The sequence below is a fragment of the Capricornis sumatraensis genome, chromosome 10, assembly GCF_032405125.1.
Source record: "Capricornis sumatraensis isolate serow.1 chromosome 10, serow.2, whole genome shotgun sequence".
NCBI lineage: Eukaryota > Metazoa > Chordata > Mammalia > Artiodactyla > Bovidae > Capricornis > Capricornis sumatraensis.
The window spans coordinates 98,846,398-98,861,370 of NC_091078.1; the positions used below are offsets into that span (position 1 = coordinate 98,846,398).

Genomic DNA, 14,973 nt, shown 5'->3' on the forward strand with positions numbered 1-14,973 from the left:
GTACAATAAACATACACAAACAAGTGGCTGACATTTAACACTCTGTCTCATCCCGTGACCACACTGCAGAGGCTCCTCTCGCGCTGGGCAGGAGGTTAGAAGCCACAGTGAAGAAGCTGGCTTGTTACCATTGGTGTATCGATAGAGCAGTGCCCTCAAAGTTGATAGTCGTAAACTTATTTCCTGTGCTCTGAGCCCACGAGCGATCTCCTTTGTTTTATTCAGGAACACCGCATTAAGGTAGAATGTGCCTGAGAGTAAAAGTAGTTTGGAGACATTTTAAAAGTTTTATTTCTCAGTCATAAAAATCATATGCTATTTGATATGCATGTGTGTGTGTAACATATACATTTATACATGATTTGTATGTGACGCATTGAATAATTCAGATTTTAAGAGCAAACCCACTGAGGATCCCGTTCAGAAGTGCTGCTTAGACTCCTGACAGTCTTCACCCAGCTTTGTGCATTTTTCTAGCCTTCTGCGGCCCACTGGAGTCTTCAGTCGACCCTGTTTTGCTTCGGCCCATTCGTGTTTCCTGGTGCTAGTCCTTCCAGGATCAAGCAAAGATAGCAGGATTAACCATCTATCTCTATAAAAACGAAACCCCAAAGATGTGACAGAACCTGAGCTCATTTCTGTCAGCACCTGGTGATGAAGGTCTAAGACGCCAAGATCAGCGTTGGTTTTCATGGCTGCTCTAATGTCCCCTGCTTACCAGCCATCAGAAAAGTTTTCGGAACTTGGAAACCCAGACTCTTAGCTGCCTTCAAGACCTTTGTTGGCCATGCCCCTTCTTCAGCTCTGTCCCAGTCCCATTCTCAGTGAAGGAGAACCTGGGGTCTTGAGAATCACATGTCATTTCCTGGCATCAGTATTGTTGGGGTGGAGGAAGGAAAGCCCGCGCAGCTTTCAGACTCCCCTTTGAGCTTAGGCTAGGCTGTGAAAAAGCAGATCTGTTCATGCCTGAGAAGCAGCAGCCCCCCCAGCTGCGGCGTTGGGTAACCTCTCTGTGAGAACGCGCACGCTATACACAAAGCCTGCCTCATCCAGAAGACACAGCTGTGCTCCCGTGACATCCAGGAGCCTCCCCGAGCCCTACAGGTGGAACATGCTGGTGGCCTCCACGTTGTGAGAGGCTGAAGCACTCCTGGAAGTGTCCTCCGAACACGTGTGTTGGCCTGAGACACCCAGGTAAGGGAGGCAGCCTGCGTCTTTCACGAGCTTCCAGAAATTCTTCCGAAACTTGAGGCCAACAAAGGCATAGAGCACAGGATTAAGGCAGGCACGCAGGTAGGCAATGGCCTCTGTCACCGCGATGGCGTAGTGGAAGCTGGTCATGGTGTGGTACTCCCAGCTCGTGCTGCGGATGAGCTTCACGAGGTTGAAGGGCGTCTGGGTCAGCAGGAACACCGCCACCACCAGGAAGATGATCTTCAGAGACTTGTGCTTCCGGAAGCCTCGAGCCTGAAGCAGGGTCTTGATGATGACCGAGTAGCAGGCGACCATGGCAAGCAGTGGCAGGAAGAACCCCAGGGTCATCTGGATGGCCAGCACCATGGAGGAAATCGCCTCGTGATAACCGCAGGAGGGCCGGTCGTGGTAAAGGACATTGCCGTAGATGATCTGCGGCAAGGAAACCAGCAGGGAAACCACCCAGATGGACGAGCAGATGGCCTTACCCCAGGCCATGCGCTTGGCCTGCTGGTTGTAGGCCTTGGTGGCCCGCACCACCGCGACGAAGCGGTCCACGGTGATGCAGGTGAGGATGAGCATGGACGTGTAGAAGTTCAGCGTGTAGATGCCCAGCAGGGCTTTGCACATGATGCTGCCAAAGACCCACTCGTGGATGCCTGCATAGGCCCAGAAGGGCAGAGTGCAGACGAACACCAGGTCAGCCAGGGGCAGGTTCATCAGGAACACATCCGTCAGGCTCTTCAGCTTCTGGTAGAAGACGTAGATGACCAGCACCAAGGAGTTTCCCACCAGGCCGCAGGTGAACACCACCACGTACATGCACGGCAGGAAGAACTTGCTGAACTGCAGGAAGTCTTGGTGCCCCTGGCTGCTGTCGTTGGAACTATTGAAGAACCCGAGGTCTTCGTAGTTATACTCAGCCATGCCGTCTGTTCTGCTGGACCCCTGGGAGACAGACCACAGGAATTACATCCATTTGGGTTGAGGGTGACCCCTCCTGTCCTCCCACTGTCCCACTGCCCACATTCAGGGGGCAAATGTGCGTGTATGTATGCTAAGTCACTTCAGTCATGTCCGACACTTTGCAACCCTGTGGACTGTAGCCCACCAGGCTCCTCTGTCTGTGGGATTCTCTAGGTAAGAATACTCGAGTGGGTTGCCATTTCCTTCTCCAGGGGATCTTCCCCACCTGGGGATCGAACCTGCATCTCTTAAGTCTCCTGCATTAGCGGACGGGCTCTTTACCACTAGTGCCCCCTAGGAAGCCCCCTCCTGTCTTCCCACTGCCCTGCTGCCCACATGTTGGGGGCAAATAGTCAGCTTCTAAACGTTCCCACTGTTCTGCTGGGTAACAGCCCAGGATACTGGGGACAGCCTGTTCTGAGAGGAAACTGCTCAGCAGTTTATCTTGCGGTAAAGCTCTCAGGACCCCACCCACATTCCAGAAAATCCTGTGCTGAATGGCCTTGGAAGTAGAGGTCATCACATGGTGAAATGGGGACCGTGTCCTTTTGGAAGGACTGTGCTGGTCTTCAGTGGGGAGGCTGTCTTCATCTGCCTGGGCCTCACAGCAGGTACCCACCCAGCCTGTGCCCCATGTTTTGTGAGGTTGACCCCTGGACCTGGAATTGTGAAGCTATGGCAATATCCCCCTTAGAGGGGGGTCCACCTTGATGGGCCTGGAGAGCAAGAGGAGTTTGGTCCTTTCTGCCCCAGGTGGCCTGTTCATCCTGCCTTATCTTCCTGTGATGGGGAGGCAGGTTGGGGAACAGCCAGGCTGCCCAGTGCTTTGGCTAAGTGGCTTCCTGCCCAGGGAACTGGGTGGTTCTCCTCACGCCCAACCCCAGCCTTCCCCTTGCTTGTCTGTGTATGATATTTCACCCTCAGGGCCTCTTTGATCTCTAGGAATCTCTTCAGGGTAGATTACCTGAGAAGGGAACATTGCTCTTGCTTTTATAACCAACTGTGTAGGGCTGAGGGGTCTCCTTTAACAAACAGAAGAGCTGATGGAAATGGGATGTCAGGGGGATGGGCAGCCACAAACAGGGCCGATGGCCAGCCTTGCAGTGGGGCTGCTTATAGCAGAGACCAAATAGCTGTCTTTCTTGCCTGAGGGTCCTAGCCCTTCAAGATAATCACCACCTGGGACCCTGCTGTGGGCCCTGGGACCCCACTAGGGACCACGGACCAGCCCCAGGGGTGACGTAGTCTGGCGCGGGAGCAGAGGCAGCTTTGGCAGCATCAGCCTTGGGGGGTCAGGTCGGTCCCCTGCAGGTCAGTGACCCGCGGACACTGAGCTCGCAGGGGCTCCTGCAGTGACTCGTGCCATAACCCACTGGCACCTCAAGGAGAGCTTTAGGAAGGACAGGCCTTCGTCCAGCAAAGGCAGAATATCAACCGGCTGGAGAAGAGGCTGCAAGAGAGATGATTTCTCCTTTTGGCCTCCTCAGAGACTCGACTTTTCCCCATGCTGGGTCCTGACTAGAAGGGATGTCCACCTTTGTGCTACCACCTTGGTTGTTCATGGGGTCAAAGCAGCAGAAAGGACCTTGCCTTTGGGCTAGGACTGCTTAGTGCTAAGTCCCTCCTCCTGGACCACAAACCGTTGGCTCTAAGAGTGAAAGGCCAGCCCGGCAGCATTGTGCCCCGCCGTCTCTGGGCTGTAGGTTAAGTTGGGTCCAACGATCATGTGTCTGTGTTACTGCTTCACATGGGGGCAAAAACATTTATCATTTAGAACATGACATTGAAGGTAACGTCACAACTCCATTATCACTTGACTTACTCTTCCCTGTAAAAAATGCATTACACTGGCATTGCAGTTGCCTCAGAGGACCCATGCAAACTCATTTGTAACAGTTGGTAAATTTAGACAGTATTTAACAGATTGGGAATGCACAGTTATGTGCAGATGGAGTATTAAAAATTACTTTCCCTTCTAGAAATGTTAAAAGTACTCATTTCTTTATTTTCTCTAACCAAAGTCCTAGGTTGATTTGTGAAAATTTTAAAAATAATAATATATCCAACTTTGGAAATAGTAAATATGTGATAATAAATAAAGAAAATATAATCTAGGCATAAAATAGAATATGATTGAAACATTGAGGAAGCACCCTTGACTTTGGGAAATACAGTGTGTCAAACATTGTTTTTATTGGAGCATAGTTGATTCACTGTGTGGGGTTAGATTCAGCTGTACAGCAAAGTGAGTGAGTTATGCATGTACGAATGTCTACTCTTTCTTTCTAGACTCTCTCCCCATATAGGCCATTACAGGGATTGAGTAGGGTTCCCTGTGCTATGCAGCTATATAGGAGTGTGTATATGTCAATCCCAGTCTCCCAATTTCTGCCCCCCCAAAAATACATTTAAATTGCTCAAAACAATGTAAGCACAAAGTCGATATGCAAAATACTATTTGGCTGTTACTATTACAGCGAATAGAGGACAAAGTGCATGTGAAATTGATGATGATCTCAACGTGCTTTGATCAGAAACCGCTTTGAGAGTCTCCTAAAAGCTGCACATCGTTTCCCTCAGTGATGATGTACATACATGCCTGCAATTGCAGGGATTCATGAACTCTAAACCCCCCTGTTCCATGCTCTATGGGCCTTGTTTAAGAACCTACGATAAGCTCTATGGTTTGGACAAAAAATTTTTTAAAACAAACAGAAATTACATTTTATCAGCAGTTCACCCCTGACTGGTAGAATTAGTAGTGACTTATTTCCCTTCCTCATTTAAAATTTTCTGTATTTTCAAAAGCTATTACAGTTGTGTATTGATGTACATGGAGAAAAGAAAGAAAACCATGAGCTAAGATAACAACGGTCCTATAAAATGGGAAAGAAACGGAAAAAAAAGGGAAAAAGAGATTAGTCAGTGAACAACACGGGTAGCTAGCATCTCCTTGTCTCCTAGGGAAGGTGTGACCCTGCCATTCCTATCAGCAGCGTGTTTAGTTTTTTAGTTTAGTCTCTCAGCCGTGTCCGACTCTTTGTGACCCCCTGGACTGTAGCCTACCAGGCTCCTCCGTCCACGGGATGCTCCAGGCAAGAGTACTGGGGTGGGCAGCCATTTCCTTCTCCAGAGGATCTTCCCGACCCAGGGATTGGACCCAGGTCTCCCACACTGTAGGCACATCATGTTACCAGCGTCGTATTACAGAAACAGATTAAGTCACGGTCCTCTACTCTAGCCCTCTGGCAGCAAGTGGCTGAGTTGGAGTTTGAGCCAAGAGCAGTTGAGCTTGAAAACCCAGGCACTTGACTGTACCACGCTGCAGCAGGACTCTGAGAATCCCCCCCAAAACGTGGGGTTAGCCCCTCTTTTAACTATAAAGAAAAGATAAATGACTCACCGGTAGGGCTGTTCTTTCAGTTTGTTAAGCAGACGAGGTTGCTCACAGCAGGAAGGTCTGCCTTTGTCTCTGATGTGGTCCGGGTTTCCGTTGAGTGATTGTGAAGAGTCCTCAGTTGGTGATGTTAGGAGACCCAGCCCTTCCCCATCTTGCAGGTCAGAATCCACATGACCCAGCCCGCACCCGTGTAATTTGGGGGTCCGAGAGACAAAGCAGTGGCTCCGATGCTGCACAACCCCCACAGCCTGGCTGGGGTCTTACCCTTTTACCAGGATCTGAGAGGGTTTTAATTTGTAAACCAAAGGGGAGCCATGCGCAGGTCTGGCACTGGTAGTCCACTGAAGATGGTGGCATTTATACCCTAAAATTATTTCATCCACTAGTCGTATGTTCCTTTGGAGCAGTTTGGGTCTGGACCAGTGCAAAGTTGATGCTATGGCCTGGGTTCTGTGTGTGTACACCTCCAACATACACGACAGCCCTGATCCCTATAGTGACCGTGCAAGTAGGTATTATCCCATTTTATAGATGGGAATACAGAGGACCATACCCAGAGAACAACCCTCATGGACTCAAAGCCAGTAACTGCCATTGCCAGGATGCAAGGCCAGGTGTCTATCATCACCAGGCCAGTGGGCCAGATGGCTTCTAGAGATGGGTCTGCCAGAGGGCCTGATGTCACCCTGCCTCCTAAACCCACTCCACTCAGGTGGTGCTCACCACCCTGCTTCTCACAGCTAGGGTCACCAGTGAACAGGCTGAACCAAATCCTGAAGGACCTGTCTCTCTCAACAAGACATCCCTTCACAGGGAGCCAGCCCCACATTTTGGAGTCTTTGAGCTTTGAGAGATGAGTTCCTCCCAGCGACAAGCCAACCGTGTCACTTAGGCCCAGTTCACGGGATGATGACAGAAGGGCCTGAACCTGGTCAGACACACTGACTTGGCAGTGCTTGTCCCCCTCAGCACGTCCTCCCTGGGGAGAAGCAGCCCGGTGCCCTCTGTGACCGCGCCCATGCCTGGGAGGGAGGAGAGCTATGTATCTCAGAGAGAGCGAGACTCTACTTGTCATAAGCATTCTCCAGTGGAGAGTTCAAACTCACAACTAAGTCAGAGCCCCCCCCCGCCCCCAGTTTGAGGACCAGAATTTTATTTCTGTTGTCTTCCAATTTGGAGTGTCGGTTGCTTGTCTTTGAAACACAAGTGAACTTCTTGACGGCAGATACCCAGTCATATGTCTTGGGTTTTCCCCCAGATCATGCAAACAGCTCTTGAGCAGAATCAGGGAAGAATAAAAGGGCCGTGGCAGCTGTGCCCACCGCAGGCTCTCTTGGGGTCAGACTCTTGACCCATTCCCTTTTTCTGAACGCCTGACACTCTGGAGCCAGAGCCCTGGTTCCGGCAGCAGCTCTGGGACCAGGAATGGGGCAGTGGCTGCCGGGAGAGGAGTAACTGCCAGGCGGTGGTGGGTGGTGGGTGGTGGGGGCTGTGGAAGATGAGTGGAAAGACCCTCAGAAAAGCAGCCTACCCAGAGGGCAGCAGGCGGCGGGTCAGTGGTGAGGACAGGGATGTGGGTCTGCATATTTACCAAGTAATCAGACATCAAAACCAGAAGCGCCCTTCTTCACTTGGTTTTTCAGCAAAAAGGAAGCCAAAACCAAAAGAAAAACTGGTAAGAATTTAAAAGTCAAGTAAAAAGATGCGCCCAAGCCCCGCAGTGAATGTGGCCCACCGTGTGGCTTAGCCTCTCCTTCTAGACCCGAGCTGTTCAGCAGAGCCTTCTGGAATGCTGGGTGTGCCCTGTGGCTGCGTGACCAACAGGCAAGTGTAGGTATCAGGCACTTGGAGTGTGGCCACCGGAACCATGGAGCCAAGCTCTGAGTTTTGTTTTAATTCTGATGAATTTAAGCGGCCACGTGAGGCCAGTGGCACTGCACTGTACTCTACTGGGCAGAGCAGTTGTAAAGCAGAGGCCTCTCCAGTTCACAGGAGGCCCCGGGTAACAGGCAGAGCAGCACTCCTAACGCTGGCCTGGCCTGGCGGAGGGGCAGGTGGGGCCCCCTGAAGAAGGCTGTCAGCAGGACACACAGGCCAGGAGGCTCTCTAGGCTCCATGCCTTCCTCAGACAACCTGAGCGGCCAGGAGTCTGCTTCTCGGGCAATTGGCAGGATTGAAGTTAAAGAAGCAAGTGGTTGAGGCGTTCTGATTTGTGACAGGAAAATACTGTAGATTCCAGCTGCAGATACTGAGCTGGACAGAGCCCCACTGTGACCCCTCGTCCAGGCAGGCGTGGACCCTGGACCACCTTGCTGGAGACTTCCTCAGCGTCTTTGCCTGTGGTCGCCTGTTCATTCTTGCTTGCTTCTGAAGTGGAGTGAGCCTTGCTCATGCCCTTGAGGACATTAGGGACAGAAACCACGTTGGCTGTGTGCAAGGCAGGTGCCGAGGCCAACTGTGGCAGGGGTGGCCAAGATGACCACCCCTAAGAGGGCAAGGTGACAGATACACGTGCCTCAGTACAGGTTCCTCTCGACTGACCGCAGGCTCAGGGGCGGAAAGGCAGATGGACAGGATGGGGTGACATGCCATCAGCCACAAGAGGCCACCATAGCTAGTAGTCAGTTCCCACGGCCAGAGCAAGGGGAGGAGGAGTCACCTGTGGACAGTGAGCTTTTCTGAAACATCTCAGTGGCAACAAAAGGAGAGAGGGTGCCCCCTAGTGGCCTTGCATTTGTTCCCTGTCCTTCTCAAACTTCAAAATCCCTTGATATCTTCCAGCAGAGTTGCTTGAACATTTTCTGCTGCGTCCCACAGGCAGAAATTTACATGACTACCCAGGTGTGTATCTGTGTAGACATAAAGTCGAACAAGAGCCTCTTAAAAACAATAATGCTTATCCTTACTACATGCAATGTGATGCAAAAATGTGTTGACATTTTCTATTTTTTTTAAAATATGCATCATAACTTACTCAGCTGATTCACAACTCACTGATTGGGTTGTAACCCACAGTTTGAAGAGCCATTGAAAGGAAGGTCTGTGTCCCTAACCATCGCCTTTGAGATTGCATCACCCACCCATGCACACTCCCCCCTCCCCCACCCACCGCTCCCCCGCCCGGCACAGAGCTCCCCGACACGGGGCCTCAGCCAGGACTGGCAAGGGTCGTGGGATCTACTCCGGTAGTACATGCAAGTAATCAGGTTGTCTGTGTCATGATGGTCAGAGAGGTGAGGAGATGGAGGAGGAGAAGAAAAAACAGATGAAGACTCTTTTTTCATCGCACCCCACGGCTTGTGGGATCTTAGTTCCCCAACCAGGGACTGAACCCGTGCCTCCTGCAGTGGGAGCAGAGAGTCGCTACCGCTGGACCACCAGGGAAGGCCCAGCGTCTTTTATTTATTCACTTATTATTATTTTTTTAATCGTTTGGCTTTTTCTATTTTAACCATTATTTTCTCGTTTTTACGTTTAGGTCTGTGATCCATTTCTGAGTTAATCTCTTGTATGTGGTGCAGAGTATGATCAGTTGTTGACACTGCCCTTTTGCATTGGGGTATTCAGATTTTTTCCTAGCACCATTATTACATGGCATGTGGGATCTTAGTTCCCCAATTAGGGGTTGAACCCGTGCCTCCTGCATCAGAAGGTGAAGTCTTAGCCCCTTGGGGAAGTCCTCTGGTGTCTTTTATTCTTAATGCAGGAAAACTGAGGGAACGAACGACCGTTTCCAGCATTCGTTTCGCATGTTATTTATCTCTCGTTTATGGTGCTTCACTTTGGACAAGGTTGAGAGCAAATGAAACGAGACGGGCTGACTGGCGCTGGGACTCCCAGCTCCTCTCCCCTGTCCCTCTGCTTCCCCAGCTATTAAGTGGAAGTTGGACTGGATGATTCTTAGAGCTGCTTCTTGCACTAACATTCTGTGATGGCAGTGTGGGAATCTGGAAGCCAGTGGTTGAAAGATGAATAGGAAGGAGGTGTTGGACAGGGAGGAGGTCAGAGGTGGGCTGGGCCAAGGAGGAAAAGGAGCAACAGGTTTGCCCTTGGTGGCAGCAGACACTTCAGGACATGTTCTTGCTGCTCCTTCCCTGGAAACAGTGCCCGCCAGGTCGAGCCTGGCTCCTCCCGGCCAGTGGAATGCCTTCTCCAAGTCCTTTGAAACTTACAGCCTTTGTAGGCCGGCAGAACTGGGGTCCAGCTGGTTCCATCTCCTCCCTTTTAGAGAGGAAAACATGGAGAAGGAAGTGGCTCACCCAGAGTCAGAGTTGGTCATAAAGCCAAGACTGGAACCGCCTTGAGTGATGCCTACCCCTTCCACCTGCGTACCCCCTTCTCTCACACACACACACAAGCCATACTCTCTCTGGATCCACTCCTCGCCCCAGCCAGAGGGCGCCCACTGCTTGGCCCTCAGGGCACTCGGACCCAAGGGCAGGGTGTCTGTGGACAGGCTCTCCCACCTATCATGGGTTGATGGAGACGGCACAAACATCCCCGGCCAGACACCTGGGCGCTAGTGGCTGTCTGATTATCTCGGGAGCCCTGGAGGCCCCCTCCATGCCAGCCACCACCTGCACCCTCACAGCAGCGCCCTGGGCAGCCTGCCGCAGTCAGTGGGCTCAGCCCCCCAGCAGTAGACAGGAACGGGGAGGGGAGTTGGGGCCGTATAGTGGGGCGAGCAGCGGCCCAGCCTTGTGGGGGGCAGGTGTAGCATCCAGCTATCTGAAGGAAGCCAGGTCTCTTGTGCAGAGGTCTCCTGAGAGGAGAGGCCCCTCTTGTGCCAGGCTGTCCTCCAGAGAGAGAGGCTGTGTAAGCTGGCAGGCTGCAGTCTGCTTCATGTGAGAGGATCTCGTTCAAGGTGAAGGGGCTGCGGGTTGGCCTCAGGTGTGGCTCTGCCAACCCAGTGCCCGCCACCCCTGAGCCACTCGGAGACTTCCTTCTTCGGGATCTGTCCCTGATTCTTCTCTTGACTTCGTCAGTTTTTCCTCTGCCCTCTCATCCTGAATTTACACACTGACTATTCACTCCCCCACGTGTATTTCTTTGCAAGTATCATGGATGTGCTTTGATTCCTGCAGATGGCCGTGGCCTGTCCTTTGGGGCAGGGACAGTCCTGCTGCAGCCCCTGTCTGCAAGATCTTGTGGGCCAGAGGGAGATGAGACCCCTGCAGATGGGCAAGGCCCAGCGTGACTGGGGCTGTGACTGGGGTGGGGACGAGTATGCGGTGCAGGAGCGTGGAGGGTGGGAGCGGACGGCGGCTGCTGTGTGTGTCGGCCTCTGGGGGAGGCACCGGGCACCCCTCCCAGACTCCCAGACTCCCAGGGTGTCGTGGTTACTGCAGTGCACTGTGTGTCACAGACATTCCTGCCCCCAGAGCCGCGTGAGAGGCAGTGAGGCCTCGGTGTCCCCATCTGTGACCTGTGGCCACTGGCATCTTAGACAGTACGCGCCAAGGAGCAGCAACTCAGTAGGGTTTAGAAACGTTCTGTGGGAACACTAAATTTAAAATTTAGGAGGTTCCTTTACTGCAGGACATTTCAGAGCCTTGAATTTACTGTGTAAAAATGCCTTGAGTTTCGGAGAAAGAGTATGGGGTTCCCCTCCCCAGGCACTGGTGTTCCACAGAGTACTCTTTGGGAACCGCTTTCCTGCCAGGCAGCTCCAGCAGCTGGTTCTCTGGACAGCAGACCATGATGGGAGGGAAGAGATGTGGCATGGGTCTGCCCCCTTTATATGAGGGGGCCTCCACACCTCCCTCTCAGCCCATGCGACTTCCTGCCCTTTCACCCTGTCCATGTTCCTCGGGGAAGGCCCAGAGCAGGCTCGTGGAGTCAGGGATAGGCGCTGTGAAGTTGGCATCCGTGGTGCTGGACACTCGCCCCACAGCTGTAACTCTGCTGGCGTGGGAGAGGAGGGCAGCCCATTTGTGCCGGGCGGACACTGGGGAGATCACTGCGGCCCTGCTGTCCCCCCGCACCTCGCCGTCCTGCCCACCCTAGCCTGGCCCCCGTGGCTCCCCAGACACAGGGTCTGTGGGCTCTGTCCCGGCGTCCATGATCGGAAGGGCTCCCTGTGTGTTCTGGGCATGGCTACTGGACTCCAGCAAGACTGTGGGCCTATGTGCTGACAGCTAGCTGGCTGTGTTTGTGACATTTCAGGGACACCACGTCCACCTCGCTCACCCCTGAGGATGCTGAAGACATGCCCGTGGGGCAGGATTCTGAAATCTGCTTGCTGAAGTCGGGAGAACTGATGTAAGTCGTGGGCCCTAGCTGGCCTTGCTGGGGTGGCGGGAGCTGGGGAGGAGAGGAGGAGCGCCAGAGGAGGCCTGGCCTTTCCACGCCCCTCAGAAAACACCCCTGTGCTCGGACTGGGCACCCACAGTGGCTTTCGGGCGTGCGCTGCTTTTTCTTTTTCCCTTTCGTCTTCTTCGTCTTTTTGGTAAGATTTATATACAGTAAGATTTCCCGTTTATAGTGCACAGTGCTTGGATTTAGACAGATGATACGGTGTAGTCACTGATTGTCTGGCAGCCCACACGTCCTGCTGGGCCAGAGGCTTATACAGTCTCAGGCCCCTGTGCCCAGCCAGCTCCACTCCCTGTTCTGCCAAAGAGGAAACCTTGATCCAGAAAAGAAAAATGACTGTCCCCTCCATGGGACCAGAGTGTAGATATAGAACAGTCCCATCACCCTGGAAGGCTTCCCTGCCCTCTTGTAGCCATTCTTCCTGCACTTCTGTGCCCTGTGTATGTTACAAGGTGGTGCTTACTGTGGAAAAGAAAAGATAATTTTAAATAGAAAACACTAAGAAGGTAAGACTTGAGGGAGTTGCCATGCAGAAATGTGAGGCAACACCATTCAGGCGGAGGGAACAGTCGGTGCACAGACCCTGGGGCAGAATGGTGTCTGGTGTATATTCAAGGAATCCAGGAAGGGCCAGTGTGGCTGGAGCAGAAAGCAGGAGAGAGACTGGATGAGGAGGAGACAGGACCCACGTCGCACCAGGCCTTCTGGGCCATCGTAAGGACTTTTAATCTGAGGGAACTAGGAGCTTTAAATTAGATTTGGATCAGAAGCATGACTTGACCTAACTTACGTTAGAAACAGAGTCACTCTGGTTGCCATGTGAAGAATGACTCTGCAGGGACGGAAGTAGGGAGACCAGTAGAATTTACGTTTGTAATGTGAGTACTGTAAACAACAGACTTTTTTAAGATTACATTTGAGCAGAGATGGCAAACCCTAACTATCTTCTCATTAGCATCTCCCTTAGCGAGACTGAGTATTGTCCTCTCACTGAGCAGTTGACGTCTAGAAAGTGAAAAATGATTAAGGGCACAATCCAGGTCACTGGGGTGCAAGGGCAGAATTCTGGAACGTAAAATAATGAAATGACCTGGCATCAGTGGGGCATCCTGTCAGAGTGAGTGGTGCAACACGATCTCCAGCTTATGAGACCTCTTTTCCACAATAGACGCCTCTGCCTACTCTCAGATTCTTGAAAACTGTTCATATTGGACAAGACCTTTTTTTTTACTATCAGTTCAGTTCAGTTCAGTTCAGTCGCTCAGTTGTGTCTGACGCTGAGACCCCATGGACTGCAGCACGACAAGCCTCCCTGTCCCATCAGCAACTCCTGGAGTCTACTCAAATTCATGCCCATTGAGTCAGTGATGCCATCCAACCATCTCATCCTCTGTCGTCCCCTTCTCCTCCTGCCCTCAATCTTTGCCAGCATCAGGGTCTTTTCAAATGAGTCAGCTCTTCACATCAGGTGGCCAAAGTACTGGAGTTTTAGCTTCAGCATCAGTCCTTCCAATGAATATTCAGGACTGATCTCCTTCAGAATGGACTGGTTAGATCTCCTTGCAGTCCAACGGACTCTCAAGAGTCTTTTCCAACACCACAGTTCAAAAACATCAATTCTTTGACACTCAGCCTTCTTTATAGTCCAGCTCTCACATCGATACATGACTACTGGGAAAACCATAGCTTTGACTAGATGGACCTTTCTTGGCAAGTAATGTCTCTGCTTTTTAATATGGTGTCTAGGGTGGTTATAACTTTTCTTCCAAGGAGTAAGCGTCTTTTAACTTCATGGCTGCAATCACCATCTGCAGTGATTTTGGAGCCCAGAAAAATAAAGACTGTCACTGTTTCCATAGTTTCTCCATCTATTTGCCATGAAGTGATGGGACCAGATGCCATGATCTTAGTTTTCTGAATGTTGAGCTTTAAGCCAACTTTTTCACTCTCCTCTTTCACTTTCATCAAGAGGCTCTTTAGTTCTTCACTTTCTGCCATAAGGGTGGTGTCATCTGCATATCTGAGGTTATTGATATCTCTCCCAGCAATCTTGATTCTAGCTTGTGCTTTCTCATGATGTGGTCTGCATATAAGTTAAATAAGCAGGGTGACAATATACAGCCTTCAGTTCAGTTCAGTTCAGTCTCTCAGTCATGTCCAACTCTTTGCGACCCCATGAATCGCAGCACCCCAGGCCTCCCTGTCCATCACCAACCCCCAGAGTTCACTCAGACTCAGTCCATCGAGTCAGTGATGCCATCCAGCCATCTCATCCTCAGTCGTCCTCTTCTCCTCCTGCCCTCAATCCCTCCCAGCAACAGTCTTTTCCAATGAGTTAACTCTTTGCATGAGGTGTCCAAAGTATTGGAGTTTCAGCTTCAGCATCATTCCCTCCAAAGAAATCCCAGGGCTGATCTCCTTCAGAATGGATTGGTTGGATCTCCTTGCAGTCCAACGGACTCTCAAGAGTCTTCTCCAACACCACAATTCAAAAGCATCAATTCTTCGGTGCTCAGCTTTCTTCACAGTCCAACTCTCATATCCATACATGACCACTGGAAAAACCATAGCCTTGACTAGACGGACCTTTGTTGGCAAAGTAATGTCTCTGATTTTCAATATCCTGTCTAGGTTGGTCATAACTTTTCTTCCAAGGAGTAAGCGTCTTTTAATTTCATGGCTGCAATAACCATCTGCAGTGATTTTGGAGCCCAAAAAAATAAAGTCTGACACTGTTTCCACTGTTTCCCCATCTATTTCCCATGAAGTGATGGGACCAGATGCCATTATCTTCGTTTTCTGAATGTTGAGCTTTAAGCCAACTTTTCACTCTCCTCTTTCACTTTCATCAAGAGGCTTTTTAGTTCCTCTTCACTTTCTGCCATAAGGGTGGTGTCATCTGCATATCTGAGGTTATTGTTATTTCTTCTGGCAATCTTGATTCCAGCTTGTGCTTCTTCCAGCCCAGCATTTCTCATGATGTACTCTGCATATAAGTTAATTAAGCAGGGTGACAATATACAGCCTTGACGTGCTCCTTTTCCTATTTGTAACCAGTCTGTTGTTCCATATCCAGTTCTAACTGTTGCTTCCTGACC

The 14,973-nt window shown here is 51.2% G+C and overlaps 2 protein-coding genes across 2 annotated transcripts in view; one reads left to right on the forward strand and one right to left on the reverse strand.

Annotated features, from left to right (window-relative positions):
- The window catches only part of FYCO1 (FYVE and coiled-coil domain autophagy adaptor 1), a 79,270-nt gene that overhangs the window by 46,756 nt on the left and 17,541 nt on the right, over positions 1-14,973 (forward strand). The window contains exon 15 of the mRNA XM_068983168.1: positions 11,726-11,821. Within this exon, the coding sequence (XP_068839269.1) occupies positions 11,726-11,821 (96 nt within the window). The remainder of the gene's footprint in view (positions 1-11,725; positions 11,822-14,973) is intronic.
- Positions 1,099-2,121, reverse strand: CXCR6 (C-X-C motif chemokine receptor 6). Its single transcript, XM_068983165.1, has one exon. It carries the CDS (start codon positions 2,119-2,121, stop codon positions 1,099-1,101), a length of 1,023 nt encoding a protein of 340 aa, XP_068839266.1.

Coding starts and splice junctions, on each gene's coding strand:
- CXCR6 (XM_068983165.1), bottom strand. CDS start 2,121: ATGGCTGAGTATAACTACGAAGACCTCGGGTTCTTCAATAGTTCCAAC.